Below are 21,044 nucleotides of genomic sequence, written 5' to 3' on the forward strand. Positions count from 1 at the left end.
GAGACTTCCAAGGACATAGATTCCACAGACACTCTGAGCAATCTGTGTCAGTGCTCAATTATACTCACGTTGACATTTTTTTTCTCTCATATCCAGTCAGAATCTCCTTCATTTCAATTTATGACTACTATCTCTCACTCTCTTGCCATGCACCTCAATAAAGAATTTGTGTCTATGTTCTTGGTGATACCTACTGGGAATAAAGCCTCTTAGAAGACCTCAAAGTCTTTTCTATTCCAGGTTAAATTAGCTGAGCTCCTCCAGCCTCATTGTTCATGTGCTCCAAGTCCCTGGCCACCTTGGTAGCCGTTCACTGCACGCACTCAAGTTTATACACACCTTCCTTGTACTGCAGGGCCCAAACTGGACACAATATTGTAGGCATAGTCTATGAAGTGCCAAATAAAGGGGAACAATCACTTCCCTTATTCACCAGTTACAGCTCTGCTGATGCAGCCCCCTACACTGTTTACTGCCTTTTCTGTCAGGATGCACTGCTGGCTCAGCTTACTGTCCACCAGGACCCCGGCGCCTTCTCAACAGGGCAGCTACCCAGCCTAGCAGGTACCAGCCTACCTGCACAGGGTTCATCCAACCAAGGGTGCAGAATTTAGCATTTTCCCTTGTTTAATTTTATGAGGTTTTCTATTGGATCTTTCCTCTACATTCTCTAGGTCCATCACTCCGAATGGGGCCCAACCCTGAAGGGTACTGGCTGCACCCCCTGATTCAGTGCCATCCACAAACTTGAAGAGGATATTTTGCATCTGCTCCTCCAGGTCACTGATAAAAAAAACAAGCAGGAGAGGTCCCAGAACAGTCTCATGAGGAATTCCACAGAAATCTGCTTTTTGAGTACAACGTGAATCATTTACCACTATTCTTCAAGCCTGATGATCCATTTTTTCACCTATTTGCTAGCCTGCTCCACCCTGACACCTAGGCCACGATGTCCCAGCTTGGACACAGAGATGTTGCAGGACAGCATACTGAATGCCTTTGCAAGGCAGATGACATTCACTGCCCTGCCCGGATCCACAGATCTCTCTCATCTGTGGAACAGGTATCATTTTACCCTTTTTATTTTTTCAGAAGAGACAAAAAAACATCAGTAAATACTTCATCATAAAAAAAAAAAAAAAAAAAAGGCATAAGGAGGCACATGTCTCACGACCAGAGTTAGAGCCAACTGGGCTTGGTAAGCCTGGAGAAGAGACCCTAACCTTAGGGGAAGAACCTAACCTTAGGGGGAACCTAACCTTAGGGGGAACCTAACCTTAGGGGGAACCTAACCTTAGGGGGAACCTAACAGCAGTCTTCAAGTATCTATGAAGAGACAATCAAGAATATGAAGCCAGGCTCTTTATGGCAGTTATAGGCAGAAGGATAAAAGGCTATTGATGTAAATTGAAACAAGAAATGTTTTGACTGGATGTAAGGCAAAACTCTTCACCATGAAGACAGCTGACCAATAGAGCAGGTTGCCCAGAGAGCCTAAGCAGTCTCCACCTTTGGATGTTTGTCAAGACCCAACTGGAATAAAGACCTGAGCAACCTGATCTGAAGTCGTAACAGACCTTGCTTTGAGCAGGAGGTTGGAGTAGAGATCTCGTAAGGTCCCTTCCAAGTTAAATTGTTATGTGATTATGTCATCTCATCCTTCAAAGTAAGCTGGTTTAACTGCTAAAGGTTTAAAAGTAATTATTTGGTGTATTTTTTGTTTATTGTCAGGTGGATCTGTGGTGACAGAAAGCACAGACCCATACGTTAATGAAAATAAGAATTCAGCCAGGCACCTGTGCTCTTTATTGACCCTAGCCAAGCAGTCTCCTGAAAAATGAGAATAAATCTCAGAACACTTTCCTTCTAACAATAAATGCCTTTATCAGGAAAGAAAAAAAAGGAAAAAAAAAAAAAAGCACCAGGTGACTGAAAAGGTGTAACACTACAAGAACAATATGGTCCAGTCAACATACCGGTTGCTGAGGTTATTTTGTAACATATCAAATAAAAAGCCACATCAATGTTTATATATAGTTTTTAAAGCTATCTTCAATATTTAATTCTACCCCATATTTAAATCTACCCCATATTAGGAAAATATTTTACTCACCTCCCCAGAGGTCCAATTGCCACAGTAAGATTTCCTCCAAGCGTAAGATTCCCTCCTTTGGCAAAAGCTTCTACTGCTCTTTCATGATTCAATATTATCACTAAGTCTGAAACCTATAAAATATCAAAGTACTATGCTTTTTAAGAAGAAAGTTAGAATGACACGGACGAAGTATCTTCTGCTTTGCAGGAAAACAGGTGGGAGTATCAAAGATATTCCCTTCCACAAATGAAAACTAGTTCCAGATTTATCAAGGTTTTAATTCAAGTGAGAATTTTTTGTTCTCTCAGAGAATTACTTCCTTTCTTGTAAAGGATTGTTTTGAAATAATTTTCATAACAAAGTTGATTTTTTTTCCACAAGGTATTTTGAAACTAAAAATCCTTCACCTACTTTTTTAATCAATTTGACTGATTTTTTCCCAAGTGCTGATATGGTCAGTATGTGATAAATAACAGCTGTAACAGAAACCCTATTTTTATTCAAAATTTCCTGATTAACAATTTTTTATTTTCTGTGGCTTTTGCAAACAACTATGAAGTCATTTTGAAATATGAAGAGACACCAGATTAAGAAAATCATTTTGATCCCTCCATAATTGAATTAATAACAAGGAGAAAGAACTCAGTAAACAAAAACTACTGTCTAAAGAATAAACAGCAAAAAGACATGCTTTCCTGTTATTGACAAAATTTTTATTTTCTTGACAGAAAATTATGGATTTACTACATATGTGTGTATATATATGAATTAATATTGGGTTTTTTAAGACTTGAATATATGAGATGCAGCTAGCTTCTTCAAGAAACTATTAAACCAAATAACTGAAGAGCTAACAAAGTATTTTTGAAAGATTCAAATGCAAAATAGAAAAAAAAGAAAATAGCTATTTTTAAAAGACTTTATTTGCCTGGATTTCGACACAAAATGCACATATCAAAGAACTGCTGCTGCTATTGAAATTGATGCCTATTACCACCAGCATTGTAAAATTGTAACTTCCTTTGATTTAAAAAATTTCAATGTCTCCTACAACTCTTTTCCCAAACTAGGGCGCACATTAAAGAAGAAAAAAGTCTTTCAAAGACAAGCATGATCCTATAAAGATCACTCTACCTCACCTGAAAGCTAAGTAAACACTCTACATGTATTAAAAAAACAATACTGCAGCAGTACCAGCCTGTTCAACAGAGTAGATTTCACTTTCGTAGCTTACTGTGACAGATTATCTTTTCAGCAGATGTCTTGACTACCCAAGGACTACTGTACCTGATCTTTCATCTGGACTTGACTGAAAGCCAGGTTCAGAAAAAACTTGCAACTTACCCCAAATTCCAAGCAGTGACAGCAGGGAATACAAGAGGAAATACCAGATTATTTGCAAAACAAGGCTGGCCCAGAAGTATTACTCACAGCATAAGAGGCCTTTGTTATTAGCCCCCTGGTAACCTCCACCCCATCCCAAACAAAAGATGGCTGATACGAGTAGTTTCTGAATCATCCAGGGATGAAGAGAAAATGTCATTCAGCATGCTGCTACGCCTTCTTACCCATTAAGAAGATGGATACACAGCTAAAGCTAAATGAATCCATAGTGAGAAAACCGTCAAGGAAAGTATTTAGATGAATCTTAAAATTGGTCTTTAATTTGAGGTACCAAGTTGGAAAAACATGCAAATATTATGACTTCTGAAGCCTGTGATTTCCTTCTTGTTGTTTAAAACCACCCATAAGTACCACTACAACTATGTTAACTATAAACTCTCCTACAGGAGTAAAATCCAACCATTTTTTACAAGGTTTAAGTTTATATATGACTAAAAGAATGCTGAAATTGGACTCTGGGGTCCTAAGCCACTTCAGTATTTCTGAATAATCTCCCTTCTCTAGAAGAAATAAATAAGATTGTGTTATAATAATGCCAGTAAGGAAACACTATTTTGTAAGCTGACTAAAATTCCAAATGAATGGCACAATATTGCTCAAAAAACCCACCCTCTCAGAAGTAGCTTCTTATTGAAATTATTTGAGTAAGTATCAATAGTAAATGGTTACATTATCTAAAATATCAGATGGAGATGATTAGAGAAAAAGTTTCATAGATTAATTAAAGCATGTGAAAAGTCTGTTTCATTGTCATAAAAGCAAAAAAAAAAAAAAAAAAACCCAACCAAACAACCCAAACCAAACCCCAGACCCTGGGAATCAAACTCAATGTTTTGTAATGCATTTAGATCCTGTACTCATGAAAACCAAAGAAAACCCCTTACAAAAACTGATGATTTTGTATTCACAGCATCCTTTAAAATGCACACAGTAATAATGCCTGAGATCACATAGTAAACAATGAGGACACAATAAAATATTGATCCATTACTCATTATGTGAGTGCTGACTGACTGGCTGTCAGGACAGGGATAGCTGGTTAGTTGTAGGAGACACTCTGGGGACTGGCATGGACCACCCAGATCAGCTATGCGTGGATTCTTTAGAAGAACAGAACACCCATAGCAAGAGATATATACTGTTACATTAATTTTCTTTGGGAATCAGCAGAACAGAAGCTAAGCAGAAAGAAAAGAGAAGGACGGGACTGGAGGCTAGGGTGGGAAAGATGAGGAAAGACAGAAACAAATAATGGTGAAGGGTGTGAGGAAGAAGAGATGGAAAGCAGAGGCAGAGCACTGTCAGGGCTCAGATCAACGCGATTTCTCTGAACATATTGAGAGTCCTTTACTTAATTATTCTGCTTGCTGGAAACTGCCTTGTTTTCAGTAGCATTCCTTCAGAGAAGGCACCATCAGTTTTGGTGCTCCCAAACTAAAGACTGAAGTTGGTAATCACAAGTCTGAATGGGAAATGCATGAAATACAGTAACATGAGCTAGACTCCATTTTACTCCACCTTCAATTCCTTTCACTGCTTCTTGCCAAATGGAGTCCTTGTGCTCTTTAATGAAGCATTTGATACAGTATTAAGTATAGGATACTTTTAATTAACTCCAATTGGCTTATATGTGAACACTGACAGGAAGCTTTCCAGAAGGGAAAAATTCAGTCTGCTATAAGTAAGAAATTGAGGAAATAGCTGTTATGTCACTTTTTTTCATTTAAATCTCTCCAAGCAATTAGACTGATAAGATCAAACACCCTACTTTGTTTGTCTTGCATAACCAAATTTTGTAATAGCTTTTTTACACAGAAAAATACATTCTACTCTCTCACTAACATTCAGATCTTTGTCAATGCATTTTAATTTCTTGCAAAAAAAGTTACCAACAAGTATTTCAAATGCAAAATTATACCTCAATTCCAATTTCAAATCCACCACCAAGGCCAGCAATTCCTATTGCAGAAGGAGCAGACCAGGCTGTCATGCAAAACAAGACAAATTTACAGAATTTTTACCACATGGTACCGGAAATACTAATTTTAGTATTAGAGTTAAAAAACACAAACAAATTCTCTATTTAAAACTATGTTCAAAACCACTACAATAGAATCGCATAACTATCCTGGTTTATCTCACAGTAAGGAATTTAAGAAATATAAACCCTCATGATTTAAACAAATCTTTGTTATAAATTATTTATCATACAGTTGTCCATAATTGGATATAATTCATTCTTCTAAGGAGTTCTAAACCATACACTTTTCAATTTCATCCTTCTCTACGAAGATACTGAAAGCGTTTACATCTGGTCAAAAGTAGGTACAAAATTTTGAAAACAGCTTTCAAACCAAACTTTGTCACCTACTGGTTTGAATCCTCACACATCTTGTGTTTTATGCTATGAAAAGAAATAATGAAGAGAAATTTTTTTTCTTTTAATTCTCCCATAAAGCACAAAAGGAAAATATCCACTTACTTCCATTAGGAAGACGAGCTAATACAATTCCACTTCCGCCTCGAGCAGTCACCAAAAATCCAGCTTTGATAACGGTCAGAACTGCAAGGCCTTTGGCTTTAGCTATTACATGAGCTGAAACAGCAAAACCATTTATTCAAGATCTTGTAGGAGAAGTTCTAAGAGAAAGGGAAAATAAAACTCTACCTTTAACAATTTTGAACATAAGAGTCAAATAATCAAAGCAAAAGCTTAAAGAAAAGTGCAAAAACAGCTGAACTGATGAGGCCTCCACTCCATAGTCAACAACAAAGGTAGTCACAGGTCATATTAGTCTCCCCTGATACCCACACTGCCACAACTGCTTCACCTACCCCCGTTAGCTCATACAGAATTAATTTGCTTATTGCCACGATCATTGTGTGTGAGTACCCTTAGGAAGATAAAGAGACAGAGAATAGTCGACATCCACATCTCTACAGATTTTCGGAGGAGTCTGAATTTAAATCACAGCGACACACAGCAGCCTAATCATCTTATATCATTAGGCAGTGTTTGTGGTAAATAAAGTGTCATCTTCCTGCAAGTCTTATTACAGACCTTTTGGAACATAATAGTTATAAATTCAAAGACACAACCAGCAGCGCCAGATGAAGGAAGACACTATAAGAAACACAGAATAACAATTGCAAAAATAAAGAGGACAGCAGCAAATAAGAGTGCTTAATCGGTATCAAAGAAGAAATGCACCCTGATCTCTCTCCTTCAACTTATTTTCATCTAGCTGATTCTAATAAACACGGATATTCAAGAACTAGAGCTACTGTTCCAGGTCCTCCCTTAAGAACAGACATTCACAGGGTGAGCATGAAACAGCCCACCCACTCCAGAGGGAAGCCTTCCTATGGTTGTAAACGTGCAAAAGATCTCTCCCAGTAAGTCATGTCTGCCTAGAATACAGCAAACTGAACCCCTTCACTTCCAAAAGGTTATCACAAAAGTTATGGCACCTCAGACCTTCATTCCTCTCTAAATTATGGTCAGTGAAAACAGAGGGAATTGGTAAAGAATGCATGACCGCAACACAGGGGAGTGCTGGAGCTTTTAGCTGAATCAAAACATTTTCTTTACTCACGAGGTATTATTTTATCGGGTCCATTTCTGGAAGTTATTTCTGTAAATTCTCGTAATATTTTAGCTGCCTTTTTAGCTTCTGACTTCAGGTTGGAAGGTATAGGGTTATTCACTGTAAAATATGAAAGACATAAGAAATTATATCTACAGTTAGTTTAGGATAGCTCATAGAAAAATAGAACAGTGGGATTTGTATGGCAAAAGTGATTCTTTACAAATAAAGAGTAAACCAAACAAATGAGGAAACAGCAAATATAAGACACGATCTTCTGCATCAGACTCACACTTTGTCTCTGCAGCAGCAGCTCAGAAATACTTGATCTAAATTAATCTACTAGTTACAGTGAATGCCTGCTAGTTCAAGTCTCATAAATCCTGGTAAGCAACTACCACATTCAACTTATCCACTACCTTCATGCTTTTATAAATAGCCACAGTCCCCCAGCCTTCTCCACTCCTTCAGGAGTCTCAGCCTTCTTAGTCTCTCCTCAAGGTAGTTGCTCCATCATTCTGACCACTCTAATTGCTCTTCTCTGTACCACCAACTCTGCTGTCCGTCAAACTGGCAACTGTTGACCAATGAACACTAAAAGATTAACATCTCTTCAGGAGATTTCTCTTAAACTTGCAGCATGTTCTGAAAGCGAACAAAATTCTGTTTCAGACCAAGAAATTTCCTTTAGAAAGCTGCTTCCCATTGAAGGGCCTACCAATATTTTCTCTCCAATGTGATCCAACATAAGCACCTCTGTAGATTTCAACTGAGGAAAAAGCAGGGATTAGGGATAGATTGTTTGCTTTATAAAGCTGTGGACTACAGTAGCAAACAAAAAAAAAAAATCTTGAAATTTACCTCCCAAATTCAGGAGACCATAAATTCTAAAGAAGACTGTTGATTCCATTTAGATCTACCAGATCTGCTGTCATTAATCCACTGAACAGAATCAAGTATTGGAAGATATTAATATTCTGCAACAGTATAAAAACCACTTTATGGATGAATAGTAACATTTCACCAGTAGATTTGCAAAAAGAGACCTTAGTACAGATAAAATTTAGTCTTGGTTCTTATATCTACCGAAACGTCTCAGAGCTATCACTCAAATTATTCTTGTTTTCCTGTCTGGACATATCAACAACCACCATTTCCAAGTTTATCAGCAACACATTGTCCCAGGAATACATGAATATGCTGTCAGACCAAAGATGCATCTAACCTCGTCTTGTCTCTGAAAAGAAGTAGTGATGCTATTTCCATTAAATTCCACTGTTCTTAAATTCACAAAAGAATAGAAAAGATTGTGCATAGAGAAACAACGTTCAAAAGGGGCCTAATTTTTTAATTGGTGTTCCCTGAACTTTCATTCACCTCTTCACTCTGGGCAACATTCCCACCCAAAGCCATGAAGGTGAGGACTAAATACATTTTGAGATTAAATCGATGAAGCTTAGAGAGCAACGGAGCTCAGACTAAGTGAAACGCCTAGCAGCAAGTCAGCCAAGTTTCTGTCCAGGCTCCATTGACCAAAACAGGAATTACACCTATACTTTTCAAAGTGAAGTATATTCCTCTAGTATGTTCTCCAAGCAAGAAGGAATCTTCCCAGAACGAGAGAGATTTTGACAGCTGAGTCTCTCAGCTAGCTTCCCTGTGAAAGCTTGCAGTGACATTGCGTTTTGGTGAAAATGCAGCAGGTATAACATCGGAGAGTTTGAAGTGACAGCAGGCATCACAAGGTTGTGCAGAAATATCAGCCTGTCTGAGAACAGAAGGAAATAGATGCATAAAATGCAACAGACTAAAGTGCGCTGCGTTAACAGAGGGAAGACATACTAATTCTATCCTAATCATCCCTTCTGTTTTCAGAAAGTTAAGATGATGGCCAAGTCACCAGTGTGTGAATGGATAGGGAAAGGTGAAGCTCTAAACTCTTAAGAGTTCAGGACCTTCAGAAAAAGCAATCAGCACGTGTAATTTGCTCTGACTGTCATGGCACTAAAACTGTAAGCCCGTGTTGCGGTTTAACCCCAGCCAGCCACTAAGCACCACACAGCCGCTTCTCACTCTCTCCTTCAGCAGGATGGGGGAAAGAAAAGTAGAAGGGTAAAAGTCAGAAAACTCGTGCGTTGAGATAAAAACAGTCCAATAAATGAAATAAAATAATAACAATAAAAATAATAAATTGTAATGAAAAGGAAAATAACAAAGAGAGATAACAAAACTAAGAAAAACAAGTGATGCAAATCACAGAATCACAGAATCACAGAATCATCAGAGTTGGAAGGGACCTCTAGAGATCATCTAGTCCAACTCCCCTGCTAAAGCAGGATTGCCTAGAGCACATTACTCAAGACTGCATCCAGGCGGGTCTTGAAAATCTCCAGGGAAGGGGACTCCACAACCTCCCTGGGCAGCCTGTTCCAGTGCACTGTCACCCTCACCCTCACATTTGTCATTCCTCAAATGGAAACAACTGTTCACCACCAACACACCAATGCCCAGCCAGTGCCCGAGCAGCAGCCCCCGGCCAACTTTCCCCCTAGTTTATTGCTGAGCATGACATTCTGTGCTATGGAATACCCCTTTGGTCAGCTGGGGTCAGCTGTCCCGGCTGTGTCCCCTCCCAGCTCCCTGTGCACCCCCAGCCTACTCACTGGTGGGGTGGGGTGAGAAGCAGAAAAGGCCCCGACCTTGTGCAAGCACTGCTCAGCAATAACTAAAACACCCCTGTGTTATCAACAGTTCCCAGCACAAATCCAAAACATAGCCCCATACTAGCTACTATGAAGAAAATTAACTGTATCCCAGCCTAAACCAGCACAGCCAGCTTGCAGGAGTTTTGAATGTGCGTTTCTTCTGTGGTTCACCTGGCTGTACGGACACAGCAAGAAGAAAGGCCAGCGTAGCCCAAACAAAACTTGAATAGGCAATTGCTTTTAGTAGATTAACAAACCAGGCTGGAGTAAACATCTCCATTACTTCTGTTGTTTGTACTTGACATTGCATTTTCAAGGTCAAAGGGAAAACATTACCAGCATGTCATAAGGTAAAAATAGGAAAATTTTTGCTTTTGCATAGAGATAAATTGAGGCAGTCACAAAAACCATATTGCAACACCATTCTTCCCGACACAGCATGAATAATACACTTTTAGCATATTATAACTTATCATTTGTAATTAATATTGTAACACACAGTGCATAGCCACTTGCATAATCAGGTGAACGCTTTTGTATGTAGGTTTTCACTTAAGATATTTTATAAGTCTAGGGGTCTTGATTTTGGGGAGGGTCACCTACCCAGTCTACCCAAGATATACATTTCATGGTACTTAATTATTCCTATGGTTCAATAAGATTAATGTGGAAGATACGCTTCATTTTAACAGTGGTAAAATGGACAGCTACATGCCTGACCATGCAGGACTCCCAGCAAAGTGATCAAGACAATGAAAATAAGACACGTGCACACTGGAGATAAAAAACATTACAGAGATAAAAAAAACATTATGGAGCAAAACCAAGCATTATCCAGCTTCTAGATTACAGAAATAAAATAAACTTCTGTGCTCCTCTCTTCCTTATCTTTGCATGCATTCCTTCCTCCCCTTTGCTTCTCTCTGGCCAATCTCAGAATCTGGAGGACCATCTCCAATTCATTCTTCTTACTACTAGAAAGGAAAAGAAGAGCCATAGCAAAAGAAATCTAATATTTTTATCACTGAGGAAAGGGGGAGGTTTGATTCTCCCTCTTAGGCTATGCCACACAAGATTTTTTTGACAGAATTCAAGATTAAATAAGGACACAGACAACAATCAATACTAAAAAGGCAAAGTTTAATGGTTAGCTATATAGCACGGGTGAAGCCTTGCTCTTACCATTAAATTTTAGATCAATCAGTTTCATAAAACTTTGTCCAAAGGCAAAGAACATCATGCTTTTTCCATAAAAAAAATAGTAAGTGGAAAATCACACAAATGTGTTAAAGACAACTCAAAACTAGTTATTTACTTTTTTTAAAAAAAGGAAAAGTACATGGAAGTTTGCACTATGAAATGGTGGTGTCTGTCGCAAAATACAATAGAAGTAAAATGACTAAAAATTATAGTGTAGGTTAGTGACAAAACCTTGTTTCTACTTATTTTAATCACTGTATAAACAGACAAAACCGTAAGTGGGATTTCTGTGACATCAAAAATGGTTTAAACGTCTGTTCAGCTATCAAATTGTGCTCCTCCCCCTCAAGCTTACCTTAGGATTTGAACTGTAGAATTTTTTTAAAAACTGATTTAATATTGCAAGTCTATTGATCAGACGTTGCAGAAATACCTGCTTTTTAATAAAAATACTGTATAAAATATTTAGAAATAAGCAGAAGTTTCATGTTTGGTTTACCCTTTCAATAACAAGGAATAATCCTGTAGCACTGTCTTCACTATTAGCTTTTAACTATGCATATATAATAGTCTGTTTTGTATTCAAGTAATGCTCAGGAAAGAGGTAACCAGGAGCAATAAGACAATAATATCTATCAGGAGGATATACTGACTGATGGATTTGGAATGCCATGACCAGCGAATGCTCAGCTGGGAGCAAGCTTCATTTGCACTCCTGCTTGTTGTTGAAAGGAGAAGATATTGAGCATATGTGAGTCAGCAACACAAACCCCATGGGGGAATATCACACCAAAATTGATTAACTGCTTAATTTGTAAGCTGATGAGGCAAGTGCGTCAGCCTCTAATTTACATTCTGACTAACAGTAATAATGTGTTGGCTGAACATTTGGTGAAATTATCTGCGCAAGGTGTAATAAAGAATAAATAAAGCCTTTTAACTTAAAAGCTGTAACTAATTCTGATATAATCAAAATTCTGCTGAATATGAACAGATGAAATAAAGCATGGTGGCTTTACGAGAACCTGAACATCAAAAGCACAGTGTCAAAGGAGATTGATGATAAAGTGGGGACAAAGTCTTACACACAGATTTCATACATATGTTGTCCATGTATGTATGAGCTTTGAAGTATTTGGTGGAAGGTGAGTTTGGAGTTTTTTGTTGGTTACAAAAAGAAGAAAAAGCAACAGCAAATACCTTCTACAAGCCTCAATCAGTAATTCAGTCTTCGCTTTCACTTCACTAAAAAGTTCAGAAACAGCACAAGAATACATTAAAGCATAGCTGATTTGCAAATACCCATGGTTATAGTGGCAACATCAATGCTAAAAAGCTTATATGAACACAGAACATTCAAAGTTATGATTACGAACGTTCATAAACATGAGAACTAGCATAGTCAAGACAGGTTAAAGAACATCTAATGGGAAAGAGAAACCTGAAAAGCAAGACTGTGCAGTCTTGGAAAAGAGCCTGAACAAGAGATTTCAATTCAGCACTACAATTAAAGAGATAAATGTAATTTTGGTTTCACAAATGTGTAACACTGTGGTACTGTGGTAGCCATCTCCAGCCTTGGAGATTCATCTGGTACTTGGAACTCACAGAATGGCAGAGGTTGGAAGGGACCTCTGGAGATCATCTATTCCAACCCCCCTGCCAAAGCAGGGTCACCTAGAGCAGGTTGCACAGGAATGCATCCAGGTGGGGTTTGAGTATCTCCAGAGAAGCAGACTCCACAGCCTCTCTGGGCAGCCTGTTCCAGTGGTCTGTCACCCTCAAAGTGAAGAAGTTTTTCCTCACGTTCAGATGGAATTTCCCATGTTCCAGTTTGTGCCCATTGCCCCGTGTTCTGTCACCGGGCACCACTGAAAAGTGGCCCCATCCTCTTGACACCCACTCTTTAGATATTTATAAGCATTGATGAGATCCCCTCTGAGTCTTCTCTTCTCCAGGCTAAACAGACCCAGGTCTCTCAGCCTTTCCTTATAAGAGAGATGCTCCAGTCCTTTGATCATCTTTGCAGCCCTCCATTGGATTCTCTCCAGTAGTTCCCCTTCTTTCTTGAACTTTCTTGAGCCCAGAACTGGACACAGTACTCCAGATATGGCCTCACCAGGGCAGAGTAGAGGGGGAGAATGACCTCCCTCAACCTGCTGTCCAGGCTATTTTTAATGCACACCAGGATACCATTGGCCTTCTTGGCCACCAGGGCACATTGCTGGCTCATGGTCATCCTGTTGTCCACCAGGACTCCCAGGTCCCTCTCTGCAGAGCTGCTTTCCAGCAGGTCAACCCCTAACCTGTACTGGGATTATTCCTCCCTTGGTGCAGGACCCTTCACTTGCCTTTGTTGGACTTCATTAGGTTCCTCTCTGCCAAACTCTCCAGCCTGTCCAGACCACACTGAATGGCAGCTTCTGGTGTGTCAGCCACTCCTCCCAGTTTTGGATGATCAGGAAACTTGCTGACGGTACACTCTGTCCCCTCATCCAGGTCACTGATGAATAGACTGGACACAGTACTGACCCCAGGGAACACCGCTAGTTACAGGCCTCCAACGGGACCCTGCGCCACTGATCATAACCCTCTAAGCTCTACTATTCAGCCAGTTCTCAATCCACCTCACTGTCGACTCATCTAACTCACACTGCCTAAGCTTACCTATGAGTGTGTTACAGGAGACAGTGTCAAAAGCCTTGCTATAGTCGAGGTAGACAACATCGACTGCTCTCCCTTCATCCACCCGGCTAGTCATTCCATCATAGAAGGCTCTCAGATTGGTCAAACATGATTTCCCCTTGGTGAACCCACACTGACCACTCCCAATAACCTTCTCTTCCTCTACGTGCTTAGAGATGACATCCAGAATGAGCTGTTCCATCATCTTTCCAGGGATGAAGGTGAGGCTGACTGGCCTGTAGTTTCCTGGGTCCTCCTTCTTGCCCTTTTTGAAGATTGGAGTGACATTGGCTTTCCTCCAGTTCTCAGGCACCTCTCCTGTTCCTAGAACAGCGTGCAAGACGTGCATCATAAGTATTTTGCCTAACCACAAGAAAAAGTGAAGCAATATAGAGCAGTGGCTAACAAGCAGCAGACTATGTTAAACATGTCTCCATCAGTCTCCCTCCCTTTACTGGTTCCGACACTTGAAGCCAATGGTAGACAGCAAAGCAGCCAGGTGAATGACATGTCAAGAAAAGATCTGTGGAGTCCAAAGAAATAATGGCAGAAGTTGAAAAGGAACCTGGAGAAAAAGGATGGAATAAAATAAAGGCAATAACAACCCCCTTTAGTTGAAACCCAGCAGACTTCTGTTGTCAGAGCCCAAATTCCTTACTCCTGGTTTTGGAGCCAACACCAACAAGCAGATATTATTGCCTTGAGACTCCAGGAAGCGTGAAAGAGAAAAGCCTAAAAAGGTGCACTTTGATCATGAAAGCCTCAGAATGCACACTAATGGCATGGCAAAAAGGAGTCTAAGAAAGCAGTAGTAGGGAATGAGAAAGTAGCAATTATTGACACAGATTTGTGCCAATTGTCTATATTGCACAACTCTGCCATAGGCACCTTGAAAACAGCAAAGAGAAAGAAGACAACAGAAAATACATCAGTGTGAGGCAATGGAAACAAAGTCAAAAAGGAAAAAACAGGGTCTCTCTGTACAGTGAAGACTGACACTTATCTCATATATTTCTACCATGCTCCTCATCACTTGGATTCCTGAAATTTTACTAACTTTCATGCAGTACTGTTCCTCAGCAAGCTTGGTGAGTAGTTAGTGCTATGCCTGATAGTAAGTGTTATGGCAAGGTACAAGTACTACAGCAGGAACTACATGGCCTTGCAGAGTGGCAGCTGAGTTGCACTGTAAGACTCTAATTTGTGCTTTCACAACCTTAAAGGTTTTTGTACTGTGAATTAACTTAAATATCACAGAATCACAGAATTATCAGAGTTGGAAGGGACCTCTAGAGATCATCTAGTCCAACTCCCCTGCTAAAGCAGGATTGCCTAGAGCACATTACTCAGGACTGCATCCAGGCGGGTCTTGAAAATCTCCAGGGAAGGGGACTCCACAACCTCCCTGGGCAGCCTGTGCCAGTGCTCTGTCACCCTCACCGTAAAGAACTGTTTCCGTGTATTTGAACGGAACTTCCTGTGTTCTAACTTGTGCCCATTGCCCCTCTTCCTGTTACTTGGAACCATTGAAAAGAGCCTGGCTCCATCCTCCTTCAACACACCCTTTAGATACTTGTACGCCATAATAAGGTCTCCCCTCAGCCTTCTCTTCTCCAGGCTAAAGAGTCCCAGCTCTCTCAGCCTTTCCTCATAAGGCAGATGCTCCAAGCCCTTAATCATCTTAGTTGCCCTTCGCTGGACTCGCTCCAGCAGTTCCCTGTCCCTCTTGAACTGGGGAGCCCAAAATTGGACACAGTATTCCAGTTGTGGCCTCACCAGTGCAGAGTAGAGGGGGAGAATGACCTCCCTCGACCTACTGGCCACACTCTTCCCTATGCAGCCCAGGATTCCATCGGCCTTTTTGGCAACAAGGGCACATTGCTGGGCCATGGATAATTTACTGTCTACCACAACCCCCAGATCCTTCTCCTCAGAGCTGCTTCCCAGCAGGTGTGCCCCTAACCTGTACTGGTGCCTAGCATTCTTCCTCCCCAGGTGCAGGACCTTGCACTTGCTTTTGTTGAACCTCATTAGGTTCTTCTCTGCCCAGCTCTCCAGCCTGTCCAGGTCACGCTGGATGGCAGCTCGGCCCTCTGGGGTGTCAGCCACCCCACCCAGTTTGGTATCATCAGCAAACTTGCTGAGGATACACTCTGTCCCCTCATCCAGGTCATTAATGAATATATTAAACAAGATTGGACCAAGTATTGACCCCTGGGGGACACCACTGGTTACAGGCCTCCAACTAGACTCTGTGCCACTGATCACAACCCTCTGAGTTCTGTCCCGCAGCCAACTCTCAATCCACCTCACTGTCACCTCAAAGGTCCGCAGAACTTGCCGAAAACAAGGAGTTGGAAGCATTTTAAGGTTTGCCTAAGACAGATGGAAACAGAAGATCAGATTTTTCTTCCCAAACACTGTACTGGAAGGAAGTGAAACAGTGCTTAGAAGTAAAGCTGAAAATTAACCCCCCCACACACTTATCCATGTTATAACCAGCCTGTTTTATCTTGTTTCACCTGCAATAACCTGCTAAAGTTAGCTGTTGATGACAGCCTGTATACAGAAAAAACCTCATGAGCATACTAAAGTTACAACTAAATTCAGCCTTCAAGAACTCAAATATGAAAAAGGAATGTCGCATAACAGAAGACAGCACCTTCTCTAAAATGAAAATAGCCCAACAATTATTTCTCAAGGAGCAGAATCTCACAGACGTTTCTATCACTACCTAAAGCTCAGATATTTACAGTATTTTGAAGATTTTTTTTTATTGAATTGGGGAGAGGGCTATATTAAGAAATCATTCTTGAATTTATGAAGCTTACGTTTCCAGAATTACGTATATATATTTAAATCACAGTAATTTGAGGGGGGGGAAAATGACAAACGCCATCTTAAAGATTAGTACTTCTGAAAACCTGTATGGAATCTTGCATTGCATCTTGTATTCTTATTCCAAGATAGCCAAGAAGTCAGACAACACCGACAACAAACCCAGTCATCTACATTTGGATTTTGCTATGTATGAAGACAAACCAAAAACTACAGAATCACAAATCTTTATTCAAAAAAGACCACTTCAAACACAGAAGCCTTTCAATTGATAGAAATGAAGTAATGGAGATAGAAAGCAGATTCCTTCCTTTGTTTTCGTCTCTGTAAGCCTGTGTTTTCTGGTTTGTGTTTTGGTTTTGGGTGTTTTTTTGTTATTTTTTTTTGGTTTGGTTTGGTTTTTTTTTTTTTTTAATGTATCACTGTGAGTTATGCAAATCAAAATACCTCTGAAGATAACTCGAAGGAAGTCAGTATTATTGGAAGCATGTAACTGTGGTAACTCTGAACCTAGAGAGGGAAACTGCCCCACCCTCAACCTGCACTTGTACTACTTCTACTATTAGCCAGTATTCCAAAGCAAATGGCTCTTTGAAGCCTTTATAACCACCTAACTTTGGTGTGACTTTTTTTTAAAGGAGAAAACTTATCCTTCATGGTTAAATTTTTAGGCTGCTATCCTCTAAGCATAGGGATTTTGTAAACTCAAGCTTACAGAAGTACGAACTCAGATGCTAGCTGACGACCTTTTTGGAAGCAAAGCAAAATTTATTTAAAATGCAGTAATTACATAAAATAACACATCCAAAAATAAGCTTATCCTCTGTACCGGCTATCTGAATAAATTAAATTGTATGAAATGTGATAAAAGTAATTTTGCCTGTTTGCTATGTCAGTGTGAGTACTGTCATGTATAGGCTCCAAAAGCATACAAAGTTTTTGGTTAGCTGCTAGTGTTGACAAGCTGCCTTTTCAGCTTTTGCTTTTGCTACCAATTATGTATGCATTTATAGACAACAGGATCTCAATTTTTCATGTGGAATATCCATTTTGTTAGTGCTAGAAAAGCCCACAACGTCCAAAAAACCCCCACAATGCCTAGAGTTTTAATGTGTGCATATTTTTTATTACTTTTCTCAACAAAGAGGAAAGGACTTATCCAAACACAAAGAGTATCACTTGGTAACTTAACAGGGTATCAGTCCTCTATCCCACTTTGAATTAACTGTTTCCTTACGAAAAGTGAAGGAATTTTTTAAAAAAAAAACAACCTGTAACACACATTATCAAAAGCATTTGATGAGTTGGGTTCCTAGCAGTTTTTGTATTGAAATCAGCTTGGAGGCAATTTTAATTTGAGATGCTGAATTTCCTCTCATCTCCTAGAAGGATGAACTTTCTGATGAGAGCTGGAACACATGAGGGTAAAATGATACTGACATAGCTAACAAGACACTTTAAAGAAAAACGTGTTCCCTTTGCACATGTAAGATGTTTCAACTAGGTCATGTCTTCTTATTTCTACGGAACTGTGGTATGTGAAGATAGTCACTAACTGCCTGAGGTGCAGCTGAATCAGAGGATTTGTTCCCAAAAGCACATCAGACATCTGTTTAGCTACACAGAAAGAAGAGCAGGGGAACACGCTGCTAAAAGTGTTCAAAAATCCTTGTAACTTTTAGCAATTATAAGAATGCTAAAATCACAGCCCACAGTTCTACAACTGAGTTGTAGCCTTTGCACTAGGAGAAAGGATAAACACAAGGGGCATGGGGAAAAAAATCACTCAGTTTGTACAAAGTTTGTCAGAAAACAGCATTTTCAAGAATACAGAGAGAGTGGCAGACTCTGCAACAAGCAACAAAGGCAGAGTTACCCTGGGGGTTGTCCGAGACTAACAACTAAATTCGTCCAAGGATTTGTACAAGAATTGCAGGCTTTTACTCAAAACACGCCACCACACCTATCCACCCTGCCACCCAAGCCTTGGGAAACTGTCTCCCTGAGACTCTTTTAGCAAGTCTTTCATATACACTTATTGTGATGTGTTTGATGTGTAAACAGTTGGTACCAAAGGGGTTGGGTGCTGCCCACCAAACAAGTAGCATGACCGAAGCTAAGTCAGAGCTAGGCATTCAGTCCTGCCTGTCTCTCCTCATCTTAATACAAGAGTTGGTATGATATGCAAAATTTAGACACGGGGATAAGGGAAAAATCCTAAAGGGAATCCCAATTTTGGCTTGCTAACTCTATTTTAATCATGAAGAACACACTTGAAGGCAATCCAAGAAGGCAAACAACTACATTAACCTTTACACGAGAAAGCTTTAAGTAAAACAAAGCTGTGCTTTTCAGAAAAAAAATCCTAAAACACATCTTGTTTATTTTCTTACCAGGGACAGAAGCATAGAAAGAACAAAAATGTAACAGACTGCAACCCTAATGTGCACTACCCAATATCCTCATGTGCTACAATAATAACCTACATGAAAAAAAAAATATTTGGGTACTGTAACAAAACAAAGACTCCATCTATTTCCTGTATTTAACACTTCTATCAGTAAAACTGTCACCATCATTCTGACCCTCTCATTTCCCCATTTCATACATGTCCCAATTCCCTATGTGCACGTGTCAAATCTAAGAAGTTACGAATTCCCACAATGAATTAATTTCTATAAGAAACATTTCTTCAAACTAAAAGGAACAAACATTAACAAAAAAGTGCTTGATATTTATTAATCAACAGTTTGAAGAGCCCTAGCTCTACCTAAGCTCTTAGATTGTCTTTGTCACAACAGCATTTCTCTCCCACTAAGTCATACAGCCTAGTCTTCATCACAACTTTGCATTAGAGGCTCTTTTATAACAATGTAATGGATGCTTAAAAAAAACCCCAAATATAGAAAGCTTATCACATCAGAAATAATAATTCCTAGTGGTGAGAAACCATGATACAAGACAAAGAACAACAGTGAATTATTTTACAGTTCATTTCAAAGGTATGAAGCTGACATTAACTGAAGAAGGTACAGACTGCGACTGTCTTCCACTACTGAGGGCTGAGAACGCAGAACAGCGCTCCCCAAGACATGGAAACATGAAATACTTCATTTCAAAGTTAGAGCTCACAACACCTATACGTTACATACACACATACAAAAACTGAGTTTTATACGAAATCCAGAATGGCCTTTCAAAGCACTCACTTCAATACACAGCCCCACTTTCCCCTGACCCACAAATGCATAGAAAGGTGGTGAATCTATTTCTACACTGACAAGTTAAGGCACTTCACTTGGTAGAAAGCAGGAATGAAGGCACTCTATACCACTCAGGTGATATAATATGGCAGACCTACATGTGACAATTACACAACTGACCTATCTCGCCCTTCTCTCCCTCACTGAGGCCACATCTGACAACTGAGCAGTGCCATGGCCCCCTTCTGGCTCCACTACCTTGCACTCCTGACACCTGCAAGCAGACCTGTGGGACAGTGGAGTGCTGCAGTGCATAAGGAGGGGAATGCTGGATAGAGAATCAATGTTTCTGATTACCAGTCATTTCCATTGCGAAGTAAAATAATTAAATATAAAAAAATGCAGTTGTGCAGCTGCATTTACAACAAACATGATGTATGCAGACTAGCCTATTAAGTTGCATGAAAGGCAACGTGTTCCATTCCACAGAAAATATGCTACATAAAAGCTTTTTGGGCTCTAATGGTTAATTAGTCATGACTTTCATTTCTAAGTCACAGATCTGGCACAAAATTTAGAAATAGCATTTTTATTTAACTTCCAAAGTGCCGCACGTTGACGGAAAAACAAGGCAAACAAGTCTTAAAAGCAGCAGAGGAATCCAGTCCCGGCCACACCCTGCCACCGCAGGGCCGGCAGCCAGCCTTAGAAAACCCAGCCAGCCTTCGTACATGGGACACTCCAACACAAGGAGCCAGGCACACCAAAAAAAAACCAAACCCAAACAACAATAACAAAAAAAAAAAAAAACAACAACAAAAAAATACTCAAGCTCTTCTGGAAAATGAAAAGCCTGCGTGCTCAACTTCGCCAGCAGCCTGGTGAGGCCAACGCCACAGTCAACACTTCTTAAATCTCCACTTGGAGGATGCGCCACACGCCATGATGATGGGCAAAAAGGAAAATTAATGGGAAAACTAAGCGTGGCTGCCAGTGTACAAGCATGTTGGCTCAGTTTGTGGCGAGAGCCTGACGGGCTCTGGCACAGGCACAGACCCACGGGGCAGCAACCCCAGCGGCCCGCCACGGGCCCACCGGCCTCCCAGCGCCCTTCTGGGTGGCTTCTGCAGCGACAGGGAAGGTGGGTGGCTCCCTCCCCCCCATCACCATACCCTTCCCAGCGGCTCGCCGGACAGACGGCCGCCCACCCGGCAGGAGGAGGAGGCGGCGGGCACGACGGAACGGACCGCCGCCTCAGTGGGGGTAACCCCAGCGGCAGCCGAGGAGGACAGGAGCCCCCCGCCAGCGGTTCACCCCGCTGAGGCAG

The 21,044-nt window shown here is 40.4% G+C and overlaps 1 protein-coding gene across 1 annotated transcript in view; it reads right to left on the reverse strand.

The window, feature by feature from the left end:
* Positions 1-21,044, reverse strand: part of SH3YL1 (SH3 and SYLF domain containing 1) — a 55,773-nt gene that overhangs the window by 34,625 nt on the left and 104 nt on the right. Inside the window, exons 2-5 of the mRNA XM_082481123.1 lie at positions 7,096-7,206; positions 5,982-6,095; positions 5,418-5,482; positions 2,114-2,226 (exon numbers count right to left, since the gene is read on the reverse strand). Coding sequence (XP_082337249.1) covers positions 2,114-2,226; positions 5,418-5,482; positions 5,982-6,095; positions 7,096-7,206 — 403 coding nt within the window. The remainder of the gene's footprint in view (positions 1-2,113; positions 2,227-5,417; positions 5,483-5,981; positions 6,096-7,095; positions 7,207-21,044) is intronic.

This window comes from Vanellus vanellus (genome assembly GCF_965231255.1).
Source record: "Vanellus vanellus genome assembly, chromosome: 3".
NCBI classification, from domain to species: domain Eukaryota; kingdom Metazoa; phylum Chordata; class Aves; order Charadriiformes; family Charadriidae; genus Vanellus; species Vanellus vanellus.